Genomic DNA, 21,416 nt, shown 5'->3' on the forward strand with positions numbered 1-21,416 from the left:
GTGTTTCTGGTGGATAGGAGAATGACCAGTGACAGTTCTTTGAGTTGAGTTGTCCTCTGGTTTGCTTTCTATTGCTGTGGTACAACACTGACCAAAAACAACTTGGAGAGAAATGGGTTTATTGCATCTTATACTTCTAAGTGACAGTCTGTCATTGAGGGAAGCCAGGGCAGGAACTCAGTCTGAAGACAGGAGCTGAAATAGAGTCCACGGAGGAATAATGTTTATTGGCTTGCTGTGCTACTTATAGCCCAGGTCCACCTGACCAGGGATGGCACCACTCACAGTGGGCTGGGTTCTCCCACATCAATAATCAATTAAGAAAATGTGGCCATAGGCCAGTATGTTGAAGGAAATTGTTCAATTGAGAATCCCGCCTCCCAGGTATGTCAAGTTGACAACTGAGGTAGTTAGCAGTAAGTTTGAACTCAACTGCAGCCTTGGCAGTATACACACCATCTGATGATGAGATGGGTTTGGCCATGTGCCCAACTAAGAAGCTAGAATGGGTCCCCATGTCTGCATCCTATGAACAGAGTAGAGGGAAACTGGTAAGGAAACAGATACCCTAGGGTCTCCAAAGGGAATACAGCCCTGACTAGTGTTAACAGTTGTGCTCAGGAAAAGAGGCTAAGGAAACTTTTGCCTTTCTGGAGCTGCAGCCAAATAGACATTGAAGCCCTGAGATCTTGGGATGTGGGATGACCTGCCACATCCCGCATGTGGTGCCTGCCGCTGTGGGGACTCTTCATGCCCATCCATGTCTCCATAGCCCTGCCCTCATCCTTTCTCTCCACCTCAGTTTTTATAGAACAGACCCTGTTCAGTTACCCAAAGGGTCACGAGGAGGCACTGCCTCTAGTCCCAGTTCTAGACCTTCCTGGATCTAACCAACCTGATTTGCTTCATACAACCTCCCTGCCTGGTGCCCCTACCTCACCAGGCTCTCAACTGGGGAGAGAAGGGATGTTGGAAGCAGAAAGAAACCAAGGCTTCATGGAAACAAATGTCTTGTTAAGGAGGTTAGCACTGCATTCTGAAGTCCTTGTTCCATGCCTATACTGGCCACAGCTTCCTGTTCTAGTCCACCATGAGACTACTGTTGTGGTTCCTCTGGTTAGGAAAGTGGGTTCCATCCAGGCTACTCATATACTGTTTCTGGAGGGTGTTGGCTAGATAGAGTGTGAGCCATAGGTAAAACATAAGCAAGTGAAACATTGGTTACTTCACATATGCATTTCTCTTGCAGAAGCCAAAGATGTTGACCAGGAAGATTAAACTCTGGGACATAAATGCCCATATCACCTGCCGCCTGTGTAGCGGCTACCTCATCGATGCAACCACAGTGACAGAGTGTTTGCACACATGTGAGTGTGGCCAGATCTGCCCTTTTCTGGATGGGTTAGGAGTCACTTCAGCATACTCCCTGGGACTTTGGCTTTGGTATAGCATGACAGGACAAAGTAAAAAGTAAAGATCCTGAGGGGAGGTTGGAAAAATTACCTCAAACTGGGGGTGCTGTGGACAACTTCCTAGAGAGAAGTTTCTCTCAGAAAAGCTGAACACGGGAAAACTACATTTTCTTTTTGTCTGCCAGGTTGGCTACTGGTGTAGTGGTACTCATTTCTAGCAGGGAAAGGTGCCTGTGTTATAAAAGGAAGTCTCTTCATTTTCCAGTCAGGCATTCATGGGTTTTAAGGGGCCAGTAACTGATGCCTTTGACCTGTTCAACTTGTCATGCTTCAGTCTGTGCAGGATGTGGTTTCGTGTCTCACTGGAAGACAGATGTCCTGTGTGGGTCCACTTGGTGGTGTGGCTGCTGCATGAGGGTGCATCTGGTGGCCACTGAGTGGTGAAAACTCACAGCACATATGACTTCCATTCTGTTCTTTGCATTTTTGAAGAATTTTTAGGTTCAGGTTAATTATATTGTTAGAAACTGGTAGTATAATTTTGTGTTCAGCAGTTTGATTGAATTTTACCTAGTTTTGTTGTACAGCACAATATTGTCATCTTTAGGCCAAAATAGAGATATCTTAAATGTTAGTCATAGTCTCACAATCTTACGACATATCTTTGGCCTTGGGCAGCCGCTCCTTGCTGTTTTGTCCCCACTCAGTTCCTGACCCAAGAGCGTGGAGCAGGTGGCACCTACATGGTGCAACCCGAAGGCAGACACTGTTTCAGGGGCCAGAAACTGTATAGAAGAGATTGGCTGTGCAAATTCCTCTCAGCCCTTTGGGAATGCCTACTGGCACCTCTCCTGGGGGTTGCTCTCACCCACTCCCCTTGGACAGTCTGCAGGAGCTGCCTGGTGAAGTATCTGGAGGAGAACAACACCTGCCCCACCTGCAGGATCGTGATCCATCAGAGCCACCCACTGCAGTATATTGGGTGAGTACACGTGGTCTGGTACTCCCTGGCCATGATGTCCATACATCTGCGTGGTAGTGGCCACTCCACTCTTGGTCCTCAGAAACTAGACTGAAGGTAGCCAGTGCCATGCCAATGAACTTTCAGCAGCACCTGCCCTGGAGGGGCTAAGTTTTCTTAAACTGAAAATTAAGTTTGAAGTGGAAGGCACCGTAGACCCACCTTTCTGAGGTAACTTGTCCTTGGACTGGCACTTGAGCCCAGGAAGTGAGCAGTGTTTCTGACTTTGAGGGTCACTCTGAAGGAAACGAAATCACATACACATATAATATGAGGGAATCAGAGAATATTAATTAAAGAAAGAGGTGTGTGGGTTTTCCTTTAAAGTTGTACAGCATGTTACATGTACAACTTAGAGTCTCTCAGGCACCTTAGCACAGGGGAGCAGCAGCAGATCAAGCCCTTGCAGCCTCCTAGAAAGCACTACTGATGCCACCATTTCTGCTTTCCACACTGAGACAAGAGTGTGTTTTCTGTGTGCCTTACTTCATTGCCGAATCATCTGTTCACAGCATCTCTGGGGAAGGCCACATGGTCCATACGCCCTGTGGGGTGGATGTCTGGCAGTTTCTAGAAGCTCTCAGTGTTTAGTACTGTTCTGAGTTCTTTTGTCCACATGTGGAGTGGGTGGGGGGCATCTGGTTTAAGGAATTTTCATCCTTCCATTGGCTCTTGAACCAGCTTCCTATGCTCTTGGTACTAGGTTTTTAGTTTTGTCACTGGTAGCTCTGGACACATCTCCTACCGTAGTTATCCCTAAGCTTGGTGTCTTCCTTTGTATTAACTCACTATTGGGGCTTCCCTGTGGTGCCACCTGTCTCAGATGCTCTGTTCTGCTTTTTCTGTTTTGAGAAGGTTCTTGTGTCTCATTGGACAGACTCTGTCACCTACTTTTTGTCTGTGGTACAGTTCTGCAGAGCTCAGAGTCAAGTTCCCCATATGATCTGCTACTAGCAGGTCAGGGGGCTCCATGAGGGCTGGGAGCAGGAGTCTAGGGTTGCTGGAATTTTCCCCACTGTGTCTATGGAAGGCAGGGCAAAAGAGCTATTTTGGAGGCAGACTCTCTCATCAAGGCACAGGCTGTCATTCTCCCACAAGAATTGAGGGAGGTACACAGCAATGGGCCAGGTACAGGGGCCTGGTGTGAAGTAGGTGAAGAAAGCAGGGAGTCAAGTGTAGGGTAGGATCTTGGCCTGGGTATAGTGACTCAGGCTGTGAGCTGGGTGGAGACAATGGCCTTTCATGGGCCCTTGGCCTCTAGAGGCTCTTAGCATATCTCTGTCTCTGTCTCTCTGTCTCTCTCCCTCTCTCTCTCAGCAATGGGCCAGGTACAGGGGCCTGGTGTGAAGTAGGTGAAGAAAGCAGGGAGTCAAGTGTAGGGTAGGATCTTGGCCTGGGTATAGTGACTCAGGCTGTGAGCTGGGTGGAGACAATGGCCTTTCATGGGCCCTTGGCCTCTAGAGGCTCTTAGCATATCTCTGTCTCTGTCTCTCTGTCTCTCTCCCTCTCTCTCTCTCTCTCCCTCCCCCCCTTCTCTCTCTTCCTCCATTTTGCAAGGTCTCGCAGGGTCTTATAGCCCACACTGGCCTTGAACTTCTGATCTTCTTGCTTTTATCTCTCAAGTGCTGAGATAATGGGTGTGTGCCACCACACCCCATTTATATAATGCTGGGGATCAAACCAAGGACTTTTTGTACACTAGACAATCCCTCTTCCAACTTGAGCTATATCACCAGCCCTCTTAGCCCCTCTCTCACTGATAATATCTGGACTCCATCTGGAATTGACTAGGTGGTAGCTTCATACCTTTCCTGATGCCAGCCTCTACTCCTGACTTTACCTGCCCCTACCCCTCAACTGATTCTCTACCTACAGGGCTAGGTAGTGTAGAATATAGTCCCTGTGGTATCATGTTGAGGATTTTCTTGACTTTGGCATTTACATTTCAAGACTTAGGGTGGAAAGATGGTGGGATGCCAGAGATGGTGCAAGACTCATCCCAAGCAGATGCTCATTCTCAACCAGAAGAGTCTGATGGAGACCATGTAATGAATGATGAAAGAGAGTGTGTCACTGTCAGCCTGGAGTGTGAGCATATTCACTTTAAAGAAATGACTACATTTTAAGAGGCTTCCCCCTAAAAAGTACTCTGTGTTGTGCTTTCCCATCAGCTCAGCCCTTCTCTGAGAAAAGTTTCCATTCTACTAGCCTCCACTTCCTAGCCCTCTTGCTGGGCCTCCAAGGTAGGCAAGGCCTGGCCACATTGCTTGGGTCCCATGTATGGAGTTCTGTGGCTACCAATTCTGTTCCACATAATCTTGATCTAGAAGCCACGCTGGTGCTTGAAGGTGTCAAGTACTTCAAATGCATGGAGGGCCCCAATCTACAAAGTCCATCTACATTTGCACCTGAGTTTATGCATTCTGGTCTAGATGTAGACCATGTTTCCTCACATGAATGGTGGTATTAAGAGTTTGGAGCGCTGTCTGGCCACCACATATGGCTGTGCCTTAAAGCCAAGAGATTCCATAGTATAAGAAGTTGGTGTGTGTCGTGAGTTTTGGTCTTATAGCACCAGTGGCTACACTGTAGTAGGACTTGTTCGTGAGTAGTTACCGGACTAAGCCCAGGACGAACAGCTAGATTTTTATGAATTTGGTGAAATATAATCATAAGTTGTTGGATTCATAAGGGCCTTCTTGTTATACAGTAAGGTTTAGGGGCTGGATAAGAGCACCGGCTGCTCTTGCAGAGGACCCGGGTTTGAATCCCAGCATCCACATGGTGACTAACAACCACCTGTAACTCCAGTTCTAAGGGATCTGACGCCCTCTTCTGATCTCCATGGGCAGCATGACACGGGTGCGCTTACATGCATGCAGGCAATACACCTATACACATAAAATATTTAGAAATTCAAATTGATTTGAAAATTAAGAAATTGTCTAACACTTTACCTGAGAAAAAGTAATTCCTTGTCATAATTGTGCTTTATGCTTAAAAGTAGCAAACTAGAGTAGGAACCATATTTGAGATAAAGTAGCTCTGCATCTTCTCAGAGAACCTTATAGATGGATCAGAAAGAAACAGAGCCTGGTGCCAAGAAGCCCCAGGGTGAAAGAAACAGGGACAGATTCACCCTCATACAGGGGTACCGACTGCCCCCAAGATAAGGGCCCTGCATGTTTGCCTATATCCAGGAGGCTGAGCCTAATTCTGTCCAACAAGTTGAGGGCACTGTTCCCAGAGTGACTTTCTCGTCGGCTGTCGTTATTTCAAATGTTCTAAATGAACCTAAATTAAGTGATACATCAATTCAAGTGCTAAATATTTTTAGATAAAGATTTCGTTTTTAAATTTTTTTAGATTTTTATTTTTAATTATGTGTTTGTATGTAGGTATGTGCACATGCGTGCAGGTACCCTCAGAGGCCAGAAGAGGGCATCAGAATCCCTGGAACTAGAGTTATAGGCAGTTGTGACCTACCTGACATGGGTCCTGGAAACTGAACTTAGGTTCTCTGGAAGAGCAGTAAGTGCTCTTAATCACTGAGTCATTTCTCTAGCCTTCAAATTTTGTTTTTATTTTATGTGTATGAATATTTTGCCTGCATCTGCATATGTGCACTGTGTGTATGCCTGGTGCCCATGGAGGCCAGAAGAGGGTGTTTGATCTTATAGACAGTTGTGAGCCGCCATGTTGGATCAAATGTAGGTCCTTAACTACTGGGTCATCCCTCCTGCCCCCTTTTCTAGGATTTTGTTAGCACATTCTTTTCACTGCACACCAGGAGGAAAATCTGACCCAAACTGCAAATTCGTGATTCAGAAGTTTGAATTGTTAAATAGAAAACATAGGTAATTGTAGCATTTACATTCCTGGCTGACCCTCACCTGTTCTCTCTTTGCAGTCATGACAGAACCATGCAGGACATTGTTTACAAGCTGGTGCCAGGCCTCCAGGAAGGTGAGTCCAGATGCTGCTAAGCGCAAGTTCACAGCTGGGGTCTTAGATACATAGACTGTGTTCATCTTGGGAAAAGACAAAGAACACCTCAAAATAAAATGCTAAGATCTCTAGAAGCATTTTCAGGAGTTTTACTCACTCAGCAAAGCACATGAAGACCCCTGTGTGTTGTGGCTGTGTCAGCAGGGCCAGTTGGTTCTGCTTCTACTTGATGGCATTTCATCTGTGATGCTACAGTTTGTGTCCTAATGACAAGAATTCTTTTTAAAAACCTTTTGGTGTGTGTGTGGTGTATGTGTACACACCACATCTGTGCAGGTGCCTACAGAGGCCAGAGAGGGCATTAAGATGCTCTGGCACTGGAATTACAGGTGATCATGAGCTGTCTGGCATGGGTACTAGGAACTCAGGTCCTCTGGAAAAGTGGCAAGTACTCTTACCTGCTGAGCCATCTCTTCACCCCCCCACCCCCAAAATTCTCTTAAGTACCCAGTAACAGTATCTTTAGGATGAAAGTTGCAGTGATTCTTTAACATCAAATATCTACATGTGTAGTCAGGACCCACCTAACACTTGACCCTGGGGCTGACCCACAGGCGTCCCTTGGGTCCCTCCTCTCTCTGTTTTCATCTTCCCATAGGTAACATCCATGTCTAGATTTACAGAGGACATGCCATGATGTCCTCACATCTCCAAGAGATGGAAAAATTGCTAGAGGATCCATCTGGTGGATCTTTCTGGCTCTGGTCTGAACTTTGAGCAAACCCTCTTCTGGGTGGCTTTCTGCCCTTAGCAGGTGCTGTTGACATGAAGTACCATGTGGTAATCCATTAGTGTTCCTTCCAGTCCTGCATGCCTTCATTTCCTAGTTGGAATTCCTCCGTAAAGATACTGCTCAAGTTCCCTGAGATCCCACTTGTGTAGGAATGGGAGAACAGTTGCTGAGTCTCTGTCTATTTTCATGGTAACAGTTTGCTTGCCATTATTGCCCCACGTTCTCAGTTCATTGCAGTTATTGCCCCTTTGAAACTTAAATCCTCTTCTCTGTGACCAGCTGCCATCTCACTTTGGGAAGGGATCCCTGTAACAAATCTGTTGTGTGTCCATAGCTCCCAGAACAGGGAGTGTTAAGGCCACCCAGGTCTCAGTGCTTGGCAGGCAGTGATGCCCTGAGACTACAGGTTAGGAGCTGGGTGCAGAGTGTTGCTTCATCCTAGACCTGTTAAAGGAGAGGGAAGCAGTATGGGTGAAAGATCATCTGGAGTAGACATGTTGTTTGCTCCTCTCCTTGTCCTCACCACCCCCATGTTCCCCTCCAACATAGTGGTTTTTTGGGGGGGCGGGGGGTTGTTTTTTGTTTTGTCTTTTTGAGACAGGGTCTCCTTGTGGAACTCACTACATAGACCAGGCTGGTGTTGAACTCACAGAGATCTGCCTGCCTCTGCCTCCCAAGTGCTGGGAGTAAAGGCATGCCCCACCACGCCTGGCTTTTTCAGCATAGTTGTTTTAACTCCACTTCTTTATTTTGTTTTATTTTATTTTATTTTTATTTTATGTGTATGAGTATACTGTCTGCGTGTATGTGAGTGCACGTGTGTTGTGCAGTGCTGCGGAGGTCAGAAGAGGGCTTCGGATTCCCCTAGAACTGGAGTTAAGGACAGTTTGTAGCCACCATGTGAGTGCTGGGAACCAAACCTGGGTCCTCTGGAAGAGCAGCCAGTGCTCTTAACCTCTGAGCCATCTCTCTAGCCCCTAGTTTTGAAACTCTTTAACAGTGTGGCCATACTCTTAATGAAGGTTGTCTACAATTTGGGGGCTTTTTATATTGTGAAACTCCAATTGTAAAACCCATTTCTCAAGACTGGGACCTACTGCTGGGCCTCTGGATAACCTGGAACATGTGTTACCCACAATGTACAGTAGCAAGACAGCACTGACCCTTTAGTTCCCAGGTTTAATTCTTGCAGGAAAATGCCACTGTGGCTCCAGCCCCTTTCCATTGTTTTGTCTGAATCCCAATGGGACCCTGACTCTTTTGTTTTGCTTCTTGGTGATGCCTTCTTGAATGGCCTATCTATTTTGTGGTTCTGGACCCAACAGTCTCTGACTCAGTTCTGTTCTTTGGCAGATGATGGGGGGAGTTTGTTTTTAGTTGTTTCTCTTTTGGTTTTGTAATTTTTATTTTATGTGTATGAATATCTGCTTGAATATGTAGGTGCACCTGTGTCATGCAGTGTTCTCATAGGCCCAAAGAGGGTATCAGATCCCCTGGAACTGGAGTTAGGGATAGTTGTTAGCTGCCATGTGGGTGCTGGGTCCTTTGCAAGAACAGCAAGTGCTTCTAACCAGTGAGCCATCTCTCTAGCCCTGGTTTTGTAGTATTTAAAAATCTGTCTTCCCAGAGACAACATCTTTAAAATTTATCAAAATACCTACTTTTTCCTTTGACAACACCGCCTTTTCTGCATTTTCCTTATGGTGCCCACAGCTTGCTCCTTCTACTAAGTCAGTATGGGGTCATGAGAATTCATGTCACTCACTCACAGTCCTCTACTGATGGATATCTACCATGCTTATCATCTTTGACTTTATTAAATACTACATTTTTTTAATATTTATTTGGGGGAGGTAGGATGTATAGAAGTCAGAAGACAACTTGGAAGAGTCAGTACTCTCCTTTTACCACATGAGCCCTAGATCAAATGCACCTCACCAGCCCATCTTTGCTGAGCCATCTCACCAGCCCCATCTTTGGCTTTTAATAATGTATCCTCTTAATGAATAAAATTAAAAATATCTGTTGATTTTATTGTGGAAGTCAGAGTTACAGGGCCAAAAAGTATCTTAAGTTTTTTTCCTCCATCCTTATTCACTTGCTAGAACATGGACTGGTTCTCTACAACTCACATGCCCTGTCTGACTGAGCTAGCTCCATGTGGTACATGAGCTCAGAATGTTTGTATTTGGAAAATTTTTAAATAATATTTTGTGACAGATATTTATTATAGTAATTGAAATTTCATAGTACGTGACATCTTATTGGAATTAGCCAGGTTCGTTCATTCATGTAGTATCTGTTTTTGTCCTCTGGTGGCAGTTGTGGTTTTTCTTTGTTCATTTTGTTAGTTCACACTTATTTCCCTTTTATTAACGTCCAAGTTACCATGACAAAGTTTGAGACTCAGAAGAAAATTTGTTCAAATAAAATATTTCCAGGTGACTATTTTAATCAAGTAGCAACAGCAATAAATCCTTAGGAAGCCCATCAAGGGGAGTTTGTACTTTGTCGAGGCCCAGTTCCTCTGGAGTGGAGAGTCCCAATTCATTTAAAGTTGGTGTAAGTTCCTGGATGACATACAAAGGGGTAGATTTCCTTATGAGGTCCTGGTTTATCCTTAACAACCTCTAGGATGTGAACAGCACTAGCAAAATCATTTAACCATCTTCATGCCCGCAAAGCAGCATCAATGATTTTGGGCTCAGGAACCAGATCATAGCCAACAAGTGTGTTCATTCCTTTACAAAATTCCCAGTCATCTGTGTCTAGCTTGCTGAAGGATGTTACCCAGCTAGCATCAAACTCCTCATCTGTCTCATGTGACCCATGAGAATAGCAGCAAGCTGACTGGACAGCAGGGGCAGGGTCAGGAGCCAAGGAAGAGTATAGGAAGCCTTGGGGGCTGGCTTGGGTGGCTGCAGCTGCGCAGCCACAGAAGGCAGTGGAGGGCAGCGGCAAGCATGATAGCAAGCCCAGTTGAGTATTTGTAACAGACCATGTACATGTGGTTGTGACTCAGAACTGCCATTTTGCATACACACTGCATATCTCAGCACTATACTTAAAATTTGACAACCTCTTGAGTGCCTTATGTTCTCACTGAATGGAGACTCTTCTTGCTCTCAGTACATACCATGCAAAAACAAGGAAAGAAAAGAATGGATCTCAAGTGTCAGACTACCTTTATGCTGTCTAGGCACTGCTACATAGCAAAATACTGTGTTCATGCAGTGACAGTTGTAGATGCCTCAGAAGCAAACATGCCACAGTGTTTCCAATCCACAGGAACGCAGTATCAGAAAAAAAAAGAAAACTTAGAATAGCTCATCTGAAAACAGAGTCTTCACAAAAATAAAATCAAAGATGCTCTAAAGTCATCTGCTGAGGGGCTGAAGAATCTCAGTATATGAGTGCTTGCTGCCTGAGTTTGAAAGTCTACATTCAGATCCCAGTACCCACATAAGAAGTTGAGTGTAGGTCTCAACAGTTAAGAGCAGATAATGTTCTTCCAAAGGCCACTAGCTCAATTCTCAGCATCCACTCAGCTTACAAACTCCAGTAACTCCAGCTCAGGGGGATCTAACAACTCTAGTTCCACAGGCACCCACACTCAAGTGCACATACACAGACACACATACAGACATGTTGAAAATAAAATCTTGAAAAAAAAAAAAGACTGAATGTGGCTGTGTGTATTCCTATAACCCCAGTATCGAGGTAGGCAAAGACAAGAGGATCACTGGGGCTTGCTGGCTGCCAGCTCAGCACCAGCTACACTGAGAGACTTAGTATCCAGGAAATAACTAAGAATGATAGAGCAGGATACCTGATGGCCTCATACTACATGCTCAGTGCACATGTTTGTGCCCAACACATACATAGTCAGCTACTGATTGGCTGACTTATCAAACAGAAAACATTTATTTACTAATACCAACCAGTTACAGAATGTTTGATTACAGCTACTGAGGAGAAAACATGTCCACAGAAGATAAGCTTGCTCGAGACCATTAGCCTTTGGGTGAGAATGACTAAGGGACCTGAAGACACTGAAAGTGGCATCCGAAATCAGTCAGAAACAAGGAAGAGGGCTTTGAGGATTCTGTCTGTTTTGTTGTTGTTTTGGTGGAGTTTTGGTTTTGGCTCCTAGCGTCACCCTTGTGTATTCGGAGTCAGTCCTGAGTGGAAGTGCTAAAGAAGAGCTTCTGGGAGGGGCAGGGGCCCGCCCCACCCCGTCCCCTGGAGTGGGATCCGCTAAGATGTTTCTAAACCAGTGGAATCAAGATAAGTGTGGGTAAAAAGATATTTCTGAAAAAAATTAACAAAGCTGACAAAGATGTAGGCGTTTGAATCTTCTGTCATTCATCAGCAGGTACTTGGTAGACTTCATTCTTGTGACCATAGACATCCTCAGTTCTCTGAATTTCTGTCAGATGGCTTCTCAGCCTTTTGACTAAGGTCAAGTGTAAGCCCAGATATCCTGATTTTTCTACCACACACATTTTGGTGACTTGGCAGCGCTAAAATGTGTGTGTGGGGTGGGTTAGAAGTGTGTACACACTCATTTGTATGTGCTTGGTTCTTTGTTTGGGTGAAGGGTAGAAATGGGCATTTTTCTGGATGAGAAGTAGCACTCCTAACCACAGTGCCCCAAAAGTGGATGGTTTAAAAGTGGATTAGTGTAAAATACTAATTTTATTTTATTTTTTAATTTTTTTTAAATTTTATGTATATGAGTTTATTGCCTGCATATGTGTAAGTCCACCTGTGTCATGCAATGCCTGCAGAGGTCAGAAGAGGGCATCAGATCCCCTGGAACTGGAGTTGTGGACAGTTGTTCGCTGCCATGTGGGTGATGGGAATCAAACCCAGGTCCCCTACAAGAGCAGTCAGTGGTCTTAACTGCTGAGCCATCTCCCCAGCCCCCAAAATACTAATTTTAAAAAATATTTTATTTTTATTTTCTGTGTATGAGTGTATTGTCTGCATGTAAGTACATCTGCGTCATGTAATGCCTGAGGAGCTCAGGAGAAGGCATCAAATTCCCCTGGAACTGGAGTTATGGACAATTGTTTGCTGTCATGTGGGTGCTAGGAATCAAACCTGGGTCCTCTACAAGAGCAGCAGTACTCTTAACCACTGAGCCATCTCTCCAGCCCCTAAAATACTAAATTTTGCTAAAGGCCCAACAGTGTTTCATAATGAATTCAACCTAATATTTTAAGGCAAAACAACATTTATATCAGTAAAATTATTTCAACAATTATGTTGCTTGAATCACAGCTACTTGTGCTGGTAAACCTTTCATCATTGTTTTAGTCAAAGTCTCTAGAGGAACAGTACTGATAGAATGATTGGGATTTATTAGACTGGCTTATATGATATTCTCTAGGTAGTCCAACAGTGGCTGCAACACTAGAGAGACTAGGAACTCAGTCGCTACTCAGTCCACCAGGCTGGATGCCTTAACGGTCCCAGTCTGGTGCTGAAGGCATGAAGGATTCCTGGAGAGCCACTGATTTTCAGTCTACATTGGAAAGCTAAAGAAGCTGGGTTCCGGTGTTAGTGAAGGGCACTGGCAGCAGCATCATAGATGCACTCACCAGCAAAGAGCAGAGGTGGGAAAGTGAAAAGCAGTACTATTTTCCCCTTTATATCTGGGCCACTGCCAAAAGGTGCTGCCCACTTGGGAGGAGAATCTTCCCCCCTTAGTTAATCCTTCCATAAATGCTCTCATAGACCAGCCCAGAAGTGTGTCTCTTGGTCGATCCCATATCTAATCAAGTTGGGAACCAAGATTAACTGTCACAGTCATAATAACAAAACACCTCAGTTGCCAGCTTATAAAGAGAAAAGCTTTATTTTGTCTCACAGTTTGGGAGAGTTTCAGTCTATGATTGGTTAGTCCCATGACTTTGGGTTATGTTGAGGTAGCATGTTGTAGTGGGAATATATATGTAGTTGAGCAAAATTGCCTGCCTAATGGTGAAGGAAACAGAAGAGAAATCGGACAGCAAGATGACTTAATGGGTAAAGGCACTTGTCACCACCAAGACTGACTACCAGAATTCAATTTCTGGAACCCATGTAAAAGTGGAGGAGAGCCAAGCATGGTGGTACACACCTTTAATCCCTTTAATCGGAGATAGAGGCAGGAAAATCTCTGAGTTCTAGGCCAGCCTGGTCTACATAGTGAGTTCCAGGACAGCTGGGGCTACAGGGAGACCCTGTCTCAAAAAGACAAATAAGTAAATAAATAAATAAATAAATAAATAAATAAATAAATAAATAAAAAGTGAGCCAGGCGTGGTGGCGCACACCTTTTATGCCAGCACTCGGGAGGCAGAGGTGGATCTTTGTGAGTTGAAGCCAGCCTGGTCTACATAGTGAGTTCCAGGACAGCTGGGAGCTGGGGCTATAGGGAGACCCTATCTCAAAGAGACCAAAAAAAAAAAAAAAAAAAAAAAAAAAAAAAAAAAAAATGAAAGGAGAGAACTGACTACATTCAGTTGTCCTCTGACTTCCACACATGCCACAACATGCATATACACATGTACACACACACACACACATACACACATCCGAGGACCAAACCTTTAACGCATGGACATATAGCCAAGCAACAACACTACTGTACAGATATCCTAGGTTATCAGAACTTAAAAAGAGAGGCAAGGTCTTCATCTACCACACATTGTGGCGAATCTTTTCCAAACTATAGCTACTGATACAGCAGCATCTTTTGGACTTCAGTAAAGTGTGAAGAAAGTTTCTGTGTTTGAGAATCCATTTAACTGTGCAATTGTGAAGCTTCCCCTGACCTTCAGTTGGATGTGATTGATCTACTATAGGTTGGCCTAATAAGAGGCAAATACTCAGAAAAATTTTTTAGTTTCATGGCCACATGTTAAGTAGTGGCTCCCACAGTATGCTTCTAGACTAATATATTTCTGTGTGAAAGACATTTTGAGAGATGAAATAACATAAAATCTCATGGCAGATGAAGGCTAAAAGGGGACTGTGTGCAATCTGTTATAACATTAGGGAACACTGTCCTTTTTTTGGCACTACTGGGGATTGAGCTATCATTGTGAGGCAAGTGCACCACCACTGACCTACAGCCCAAGCCTGAAGTAATAACTGTTAACCACAGCTGAATAAGTGTTTTCCCTAAAAAGACCCCAATCTTCTTGTCAGTAGACCTATATTACAAAAAATTATACTTCATTATCATTACCATAGCTTGATTGATAAGTGCTCTGCAACTGAACTATATCCTTAGTCCCATGTTACTGTATTTTGAATTTCATCAATAAGAAGCTGTGGAAATTTGTTTCCCTCCTGTTACTGAGCTCCCATCAGCATCTCAGTTTTGCCTTCTGGTCACAAAGCTTCAGGTTTGCTTTTCTTCTTTACAGGGTAAGTCTGTACCAGCTGGAACACAGCTTGGCCCTGAGTGGGGCTGGCATATATAGAGCCTGGCTTACTGCCTTGTAGAATTCAGTCTTTACCCCATGGGTCATACCTTGCATGGACCCGGTAGACACTTTTTTCAGGGTGACTCATTGGCAGAGCATTTCATTGGGAATAGCTATGAAGTTTCAAATGTCTTTATGCTTCAAAATCCCAAGAGCGTCCTGTTTCTTTTTTGAGTCACTTAGTTGTGGGCATCACATTGGCAGAACCTGAGCTGGTGGCATCTTATAGTCTGTCTTTTCCATAACTGTGCATCACGGCTTATGCCCCTTGGTACATGCACTGTTTGTAGTGGCACCTGTTGGATTTACTTTGCCTTTGACTCAATAGCGCTGAAAGATTCATAACCTCTGTAGGAGTGTTGTCGAGCAGAGTGGGATATCGTGTGCACTGCAGACCAAGTCAGACTCCTGTTGTTGGATGTGCATCATTTAAGTTGTGTGTGATTTTTCATTGTTACAAATAAGACCTCATACATTTACATGCTTACCTTTAGGATAAATAACAGAATTTTCTGTGTCATTGGCTAAATTTTAATGTATATTAGATACACAATGCCAGAGAAGAGTGTAGTTACTGTTTCTGTATCTGAATATCCCTGACACTGAGTATATTAGTCAGGCTTCTTGTTGTGACAAATACCTGAGAGGAATAGTTTTAAAGGGACAAAGGTTTGTTGCTTTGTCTCAGTTTCAGGATTTCATGTCGACCATGGTGAAACAGAAGAATGTGGTGGACAAGTATGACAGAGCAGAGTTGCTTACATTTTGATGGCTAGAAGCTGAGAACAAGACAGACAGAACAAGGCACCCTTCAGAAGGATGCCTACTACCCATTTCCTCCAGCCAGTCCCCACCTTCTATATCTCTACTCCCTCCCAATAATGCCAATAGATTATTACTCTATCAATGGACTAATCCATTGAAGTCAGAACTCTTCTGATCCAGTTACCTTCCATGACCTCCACAGCTGGCAATCTTAAACATGAACCTTCAAAAGCTCTTTCAGATTCAAACCATACACTGGGTATTGTTGTTTTTATCCTTTTTTAAAGAATTCTGATTCGTGAAAAGTAATGGGCAGTAAACATGGTATCAGTGGCTAGTTATTTCTAACTTTGGTAGGTTCCATTGATCCCTGGATTTTCAATATTCGGGTCACAGCTCTTTCTGAGTGAGACCATTTTGGATGGCTTCCCTCTGTTAGGCTCTGTGCTCCACACTCTGGTTCCAGGGCTGCCTTTCATACATTTAGGTATGGATACCTCTCCTCCCCTCCTTACATTTATTTATTTTATATATGTATCTGTGGGTGCATGTGGGCCATTGTATTCATATGGAAGTCAGAATATACCTTGTGGGAATCTCTTCTTTCCTTCCACCTTATGTTCCCCAGGATTGAACTCACATTGTCAGGCTTGGCAGAGGCACCTTTACCTGCTGAGCCATCTCTCTGGCTTGGGAACATCTCTTCTAGCTGATACCTTTGCCATCTCTTGGGCTGAGCCCTCAATTTCCTCTAGTCTAAAAGGGCCCCTTTTCTGTCCAGGTACACAGCTTATGTATCTTCAAGATACCTATAGTCAGGCTTCTGTAGTGCTTCTGTTTAGGCTTTGTAAGAAACATTAAATTCTAAGCTTTTCTTTCAAGCCCTATAAAACTTAGAACTTGGTTTATGACAAGGAATTCTAATCTTTAAATCCCACCATACCCTAGAAGTCTTTTCTTCAATTTGTTTTGTTTTGTTTTAAATATTTTATTATTTTTATTTTATGTGTATGCATATATTGCCTGCATGTAGGTAAGTGCACCCGTGTCATGCAGTGCCCTCAGAGGTCAGAAGAGGCTGTTGGATCCCCTGGAACTGGAGTTACAGATAGTTGTTAGCTGCCATGTGGGTGCTGGCATTCAAACCTGGGTCTTCTGCAAGAACAGTCAGTGTTCTTAACTGGTGAGCCATCTCTCCAGCCCCCATGGAAGACTTTTCTTTAAGGAAAGGCCCTGATGCATTCCTGATCCTGATGGCCTGGGGCACTGGAGCTCTTCTCCCTTCACCTTTTTTTTTTGGGGGGGGGGCTTTTTTTTGGGGGGGGGGTCTCTTGGAGGCCCCAGGTGCCTGGAAACTCCCTAGTTGGCCCGGCTTAGCCTTAACCCCACAGAGTCCCGCCTGCCTCTGCCTCCCAAGTGCTGGGATTAAAGGCATGCGCCACCATGCCTGGCTTCCCTTCACCTTTTAAAGTAGCCAACTGGGAAAGACTGTGAGGTCAGACCCCAGCCAGTGGAGAAAAGACAGAGTCCTCTGGAGTTTAGATAAAAGCCCACCAAGCTTCTGGGTCCTGTGTGTGCTTACTGGATCTGAGTGGCCACATAAGACACCCTTTTGCAAAAGCAAAATCTGCCTTCCCAAGTTATTTTCGCTTTGTCCATGTGTTCTTTGTGTGGTATTGATGGGGTCCTTGCACCTCGGATTTTATTTCTGACATCTGGACATGTCTAGGACCTGTTCTAAGCTCTCTAGGGCTCAGGTCTTTAGGGAAAGACAAATGTGCAGATAAAGTTTAATGAGGTAGGCATGGTGGTGCACATCTTTAATCCCATCAGAGGCAAAGGCAGGCAGATCTCTCTGAATTTGCTGCCAACCTGGTCTATATAGTGAGCTCCAGGCCAAAAAAAGTTTAATGAAACATTAAACTTTTAATGAACATAAACTTTAATGAAGCATTTCTTGGTTGACTACTCATAAATTATCTTTCACAGAGTGAATTTGTAGGATTTTTTTTATATGAAAAAGTCATTTTAAGTTTCCTTCACCATCTGTATGTTCTGAGTTGTGGCTAGCATCTTTTACATGTCACTTGTATCTGAGTTCTAGTCTAATGGATGGAGCTTTTGCTGAAAGTCAGAAGGCATTGATTATTTCCTATAATATGTAAGGTTATCAACCTGGTTTAGTCAACAAGTATGCTGTCTAAGGACAGACCAAGCTGCTTTATTGGCCAATGATCCAGAGAAACACTGAAGCCCTGGGCAGCTTTGGGACTGACTGCCTGTATTCAGGACAACTTCCTCTATGGGCTGGCAGTTTCTGTTTCCTGGGTTGTTTTTTTTTTTGGTTTTTTTTTTTTTGTACTATGACTACTGGCCACAGACACTAGGGGGCAACCTTCACCCAGCATCAGACAGACATGGCCACTGGCCACTGCTGTAGTCTGTTACGTGACCAAGTGACTTTGGCACACAAACCAGGCTTCCAGGACAGGACTGTACTGAGGCTGTTTTTGTCTTCCTGTATTATTTCCTGCCCTCAGCCCAGTGAGAACTCTTCTGCCCTCCTTGATGGCAGCAGGGACGGTGGATGCCCCAGACAGCATGTCTGGATCTCTAAGCTGCCTGTGCCAAAACAGTATATGAGACATGAATTCACTGATAGCCACACTGTCAGTGGTCATATATAAGGGGTTACCAGAGCCACTTCCTCAGGTCTATAACAGTACACTCTATGAAAGTCACCGGTACTACCACCTCAGGGTCTGTTACACTCTGAAGGTCACCTAATTCACCTCCTCAGGGTCTGTCACACTCTAGGAGTACCCCAAGCTGCCTCCCTGGGGTCTATCATGCTCCAGGTGATGATTAATTCCACATCATAGGTAGCTGAGGAAGTTGAATCACAGTCTTGGGGCAGGATCCCTATTGCTCCAGAGTCTTATCTTGCTGCACCTCACATGTTATATCCTGTCTGTTCCTGCATGCCTGCAGTGTGGACATTAAGGTGCCAGTTCTGACCCATGCTTATAGCCATGCCTGTTACTTTCTTCCTACTAGCATCTTTCAAATTTCATAACCTAACTGCAAATTCCTTCATGTGATATTTATGAATAGTTTTACTACCTAAGTCCTTTCCTACGAAGATTTAAATTCTCTGTTAATTCTTAACAGCGGAAATGAGAAAACAGAGGGAATTTTATCACAAGCTGGGCATGGAGGTACCAGGTGACATCAAGGGGGAGGCGTGTTCAGCAAAACAGCACTTAGATCCCCGAAACGGTAAGTAGCTATGTGGGCCACCATGAAATTCAGGGGCTCATTTATCAAGACTTCTCTCACAGAGAGCATTTTTTCTGTGCCTTTGGTGGTTTTACTAAAAAGTGACAATTTTATAGCCGGGCATGGTGGCACACGCCTTTAAACCCAGCACTTGGGAGGCAGAGGCAGGCAGATCTTTGTGAGTTGAAGGCCAGCCTGGTCTACATAGTTAGTTCCAGGACAGCTGGGACTACAGGAAGACCCTGTTTCAAAAACACCAAAGGAAAAAAAAAAAAACAAAAACAATTTTTTGGTAGGTGGTGGGCCTAGGAAGAAACAGTGGAAGGTGGATGTCCTAAGATAAGATTTAACTTTGCTTTCTTGACAGTAAAGGGGCCAGATAGCAGTTGTGTTTGAACATAAAGTTAATTGATATTTTTAAGTCTGTATATATTGTAAATTATTCAGTCTTTAAGTCCTGACACTTTCTGGTAGACATACAAGTTCTCAAGAAACCTCTAAACCACCCTGTCTGTTCCTGTCAACCTAAGGAGAACTGTACCTAGATTCATGAGGAAGCCAAGCTAGGTTGGGGTGGAACTGGGTAGGGTGGGTGACGATGGGAATCCTGTTTGTCAAACAGTAAGGTTCCATGAGCCAGGCTCCTTAAGAAGGGAGGTAGCTTGCTATGGTGAGTACTGAATAGTCCTGGGGGCTTGTCTCTGCTGTGTTCATCAGTTTTGGTCACTGTCTTCATCTTCTCAGCCCCTCAAGACACATAGTCCAAAACCTACCTTACCCAGCTGTAGCTGTAGTGAGACCTTGTACCACAGAGTTACTTGGTTCTTTAACAAACTGACAGAATGATTTTGACCCCATCACTAGGTTCCTTGTGTGTATGCTCTTAGAGTAATTATCAGCAGCATTTTGAGTATACTGTGAAGTTTTATAAATGTAATATTTTGGCCTTCTTAATATGGGTAAATATTGCTTGTCTGAAATGCTTAGGGCCAAAAGTGTTTCAGAATTGGGTTGATTTTTTATTTGTTATTTTTTCATTTGGGAGTACTTGTATATACATAATGAGATACCGTGTAGAATTTCAAGTCTAAAAGTGAAATTTATTTATGTATCACATTCCCCTTCTACACATAGCACAAGAGTAAGTTTATACAATATCTTTTAGTGCTTCTGCCTTTGACTGCAGTCTGTCATGTAGGGTTGAGTTTGAAAGTTTCTATAGATACCTCAAAAAGTTTTACATATTGGAATTTTTGAATTTTGGATTAAAAGTCTTCAACCTGGACAACATTTTCTGTTTGTGCTAAAAGGTGAAACCAAAGCAGATGACAGTTCAAATAAAGAGACACCAGAAGAGAAGCAGGAAGAGGACAACGATTACCACAGGAGTGACGAGCAGGTGAGATGCTTCCTGTCTGTGCATCCTGTGTCTGTACCCTGCAGCATCTTGTGAAGAAATAACAGGATGAAACACCATAGAGTTTCTTCACTTTACAGGTCCGTTTTATTACTTCTTACCCTGGCCCTAACCTGCACTTATTGCAGGCTGTGACTCAAGCCAGGCATGGTGGTGCACACCTTTAATCCCAGCACTTGGGAGGCAGAGACAGGCAGATCTAGTGAGTTCAAGGCCTGGAATTCCACGCCAGCTGGGTCCGGGAGACCCTGTCTCAAAAAAAAAAAATAAAAAACAACAAAAAAAAATGTACACGCTGTGACTCTGCCTGTGCTTCTGTTTCCCTACCCGTAAAATGGATGGTGGTGATTCATGCCCTGGGTTTCTGTGAGAGTTCAGTTGAAGCAGTTGGTAAACTGAAAAGATGAATAAAGCACCAGCCATTTCAGTGAGGCATTAGTTTAGGTTCACACCAGTTTCCTCTTGTTAGTGCCCTTATGTATCATTGCTATCTTGTCAGTTTCTCCTTGTGATCCCAGAAGTTGCATTGTGTCTGCTGATTTAATAGGGAGCACAGACTTAGTGCTGGTTCACGTTTGTGATAAAGTGTGCCTTGCCCCTGTTGAGTTCTTTCTCTGTGCAGTTTCTTTGCTCTGGGTCCTGACTGGTCAGGCTTTGGTATCACTGCTGCCCTTAATTTCTCTCTGGACCATTCTGTGTTCTGATGCTTTGAGTATGTGATATGGGGTTTGTGTTGCTTTCTTAAACATATCTTGAAGATCTTATTTAATAATGAATTTATTTAGCACACTTGTGTTTATTGAAGTAACTGTCTTGTGTTTCTTCCCTTTCCTATTGACCCATCCAGTGTCAGGCTGATTTCTTCTTTTTGTCTCTCAGTAGTTTGGAAATATTGTATCTTTTTATTCTGGTAGTGAGTACTCTTAAATTTTCAAACATGCATAAATTTACATTTTTAAGTCACCTAAAGTTTTGTTCCAGATTTTTTTTTATGAGAATTGGGGTTTAGTAAAGATATTTTATTATAGCCAAGCATGGTGGTACACACCTTTAGTCCCAGCACTTGGGAGACAGAGGCAGGCAGATCTCTGAGTTCGAGGTCAACCTGGTCTACATAGCAAGTTCCAGGCCAGTTGGGGCAACAGGGAGTGCTGGGACTAAAGGCATGTGTGCCACCTCGCCTAGCTTATTGCTTAATTTTATTAATGTTTTGATGTAACCTGATGGCTCATGCCTATAATCCCAGAATTTGGGAGACTGAATTAGGAATATCACCACAAGTTTGATGCCAATTTGAATG

The 21,416-nt window shown here is 43.9% G+C and overlaps 1 protein-coding gene and 1 pseudogene across 3 annotated transcripts in view; one reads left to right on the forward strand and one right to left on the reverse strand.

Moving 5' to 3' along the window:
* The window catches only part of Pcgf3 (polycomb group ring finger 3), a 47,311-nt gene that overhangs the window by 10,448 nt on the left and 15,447 nt on the right, over nucleotides 1-21,416 (forward strand). For all 3 annotated transcript variants that reach the window (XM_008825876.2, XM_029559864.1, XM_029560143.1), the window contains 5 exons: nucleotides 1,250-1,367; nucleotides 2,298-2,394; nucleotides 6,344-6,399; nucleotides 18,592-18,699; nucleotides 20,010-20,098. In XM_008825876.2, coding sequence (XP_008824098.1) covers nucleotides 1,259-1,367; nucleotides 2,298-2,394; nucleotides 6,344-6,399; nucleotides 18,592-18,699; nucleotides 20,010-20,098 — 459 coding nt within the window. In that variant the 5' untranslated portion in view covers nucleotides 1,250-1,258. The remainder of the gene's footprint in view (nucleotides 1-1,249; nucleotides 1,368-2,297; nucleotides 2,395-6,343; nucleotides 6,400-18,591; nucleotides 18,700-20,009; nucleotides 20,099-21,416) is intronic.
* On the reverse strand, nucleotides 9,625-14,709 carry LOC103728438 (annotated as a pseudogene).

This window comes from Nannospalax galili, unplaced genomic scaffold (assembly GCF_000622305.1).
Source record: "Nannospalax galili isolate Female #2095 unplaced genomic scaffold, S.galili_v1.0 scaffold1630, whole genome shotgun sequence".
Classification (NCBI taxonomy): domain Eukaryota; kingdom Metazoa; phylum Chordata; class Mammalia; order Rodentia; family Spalacidae; genus Nannospalax; species Nannospalax galili.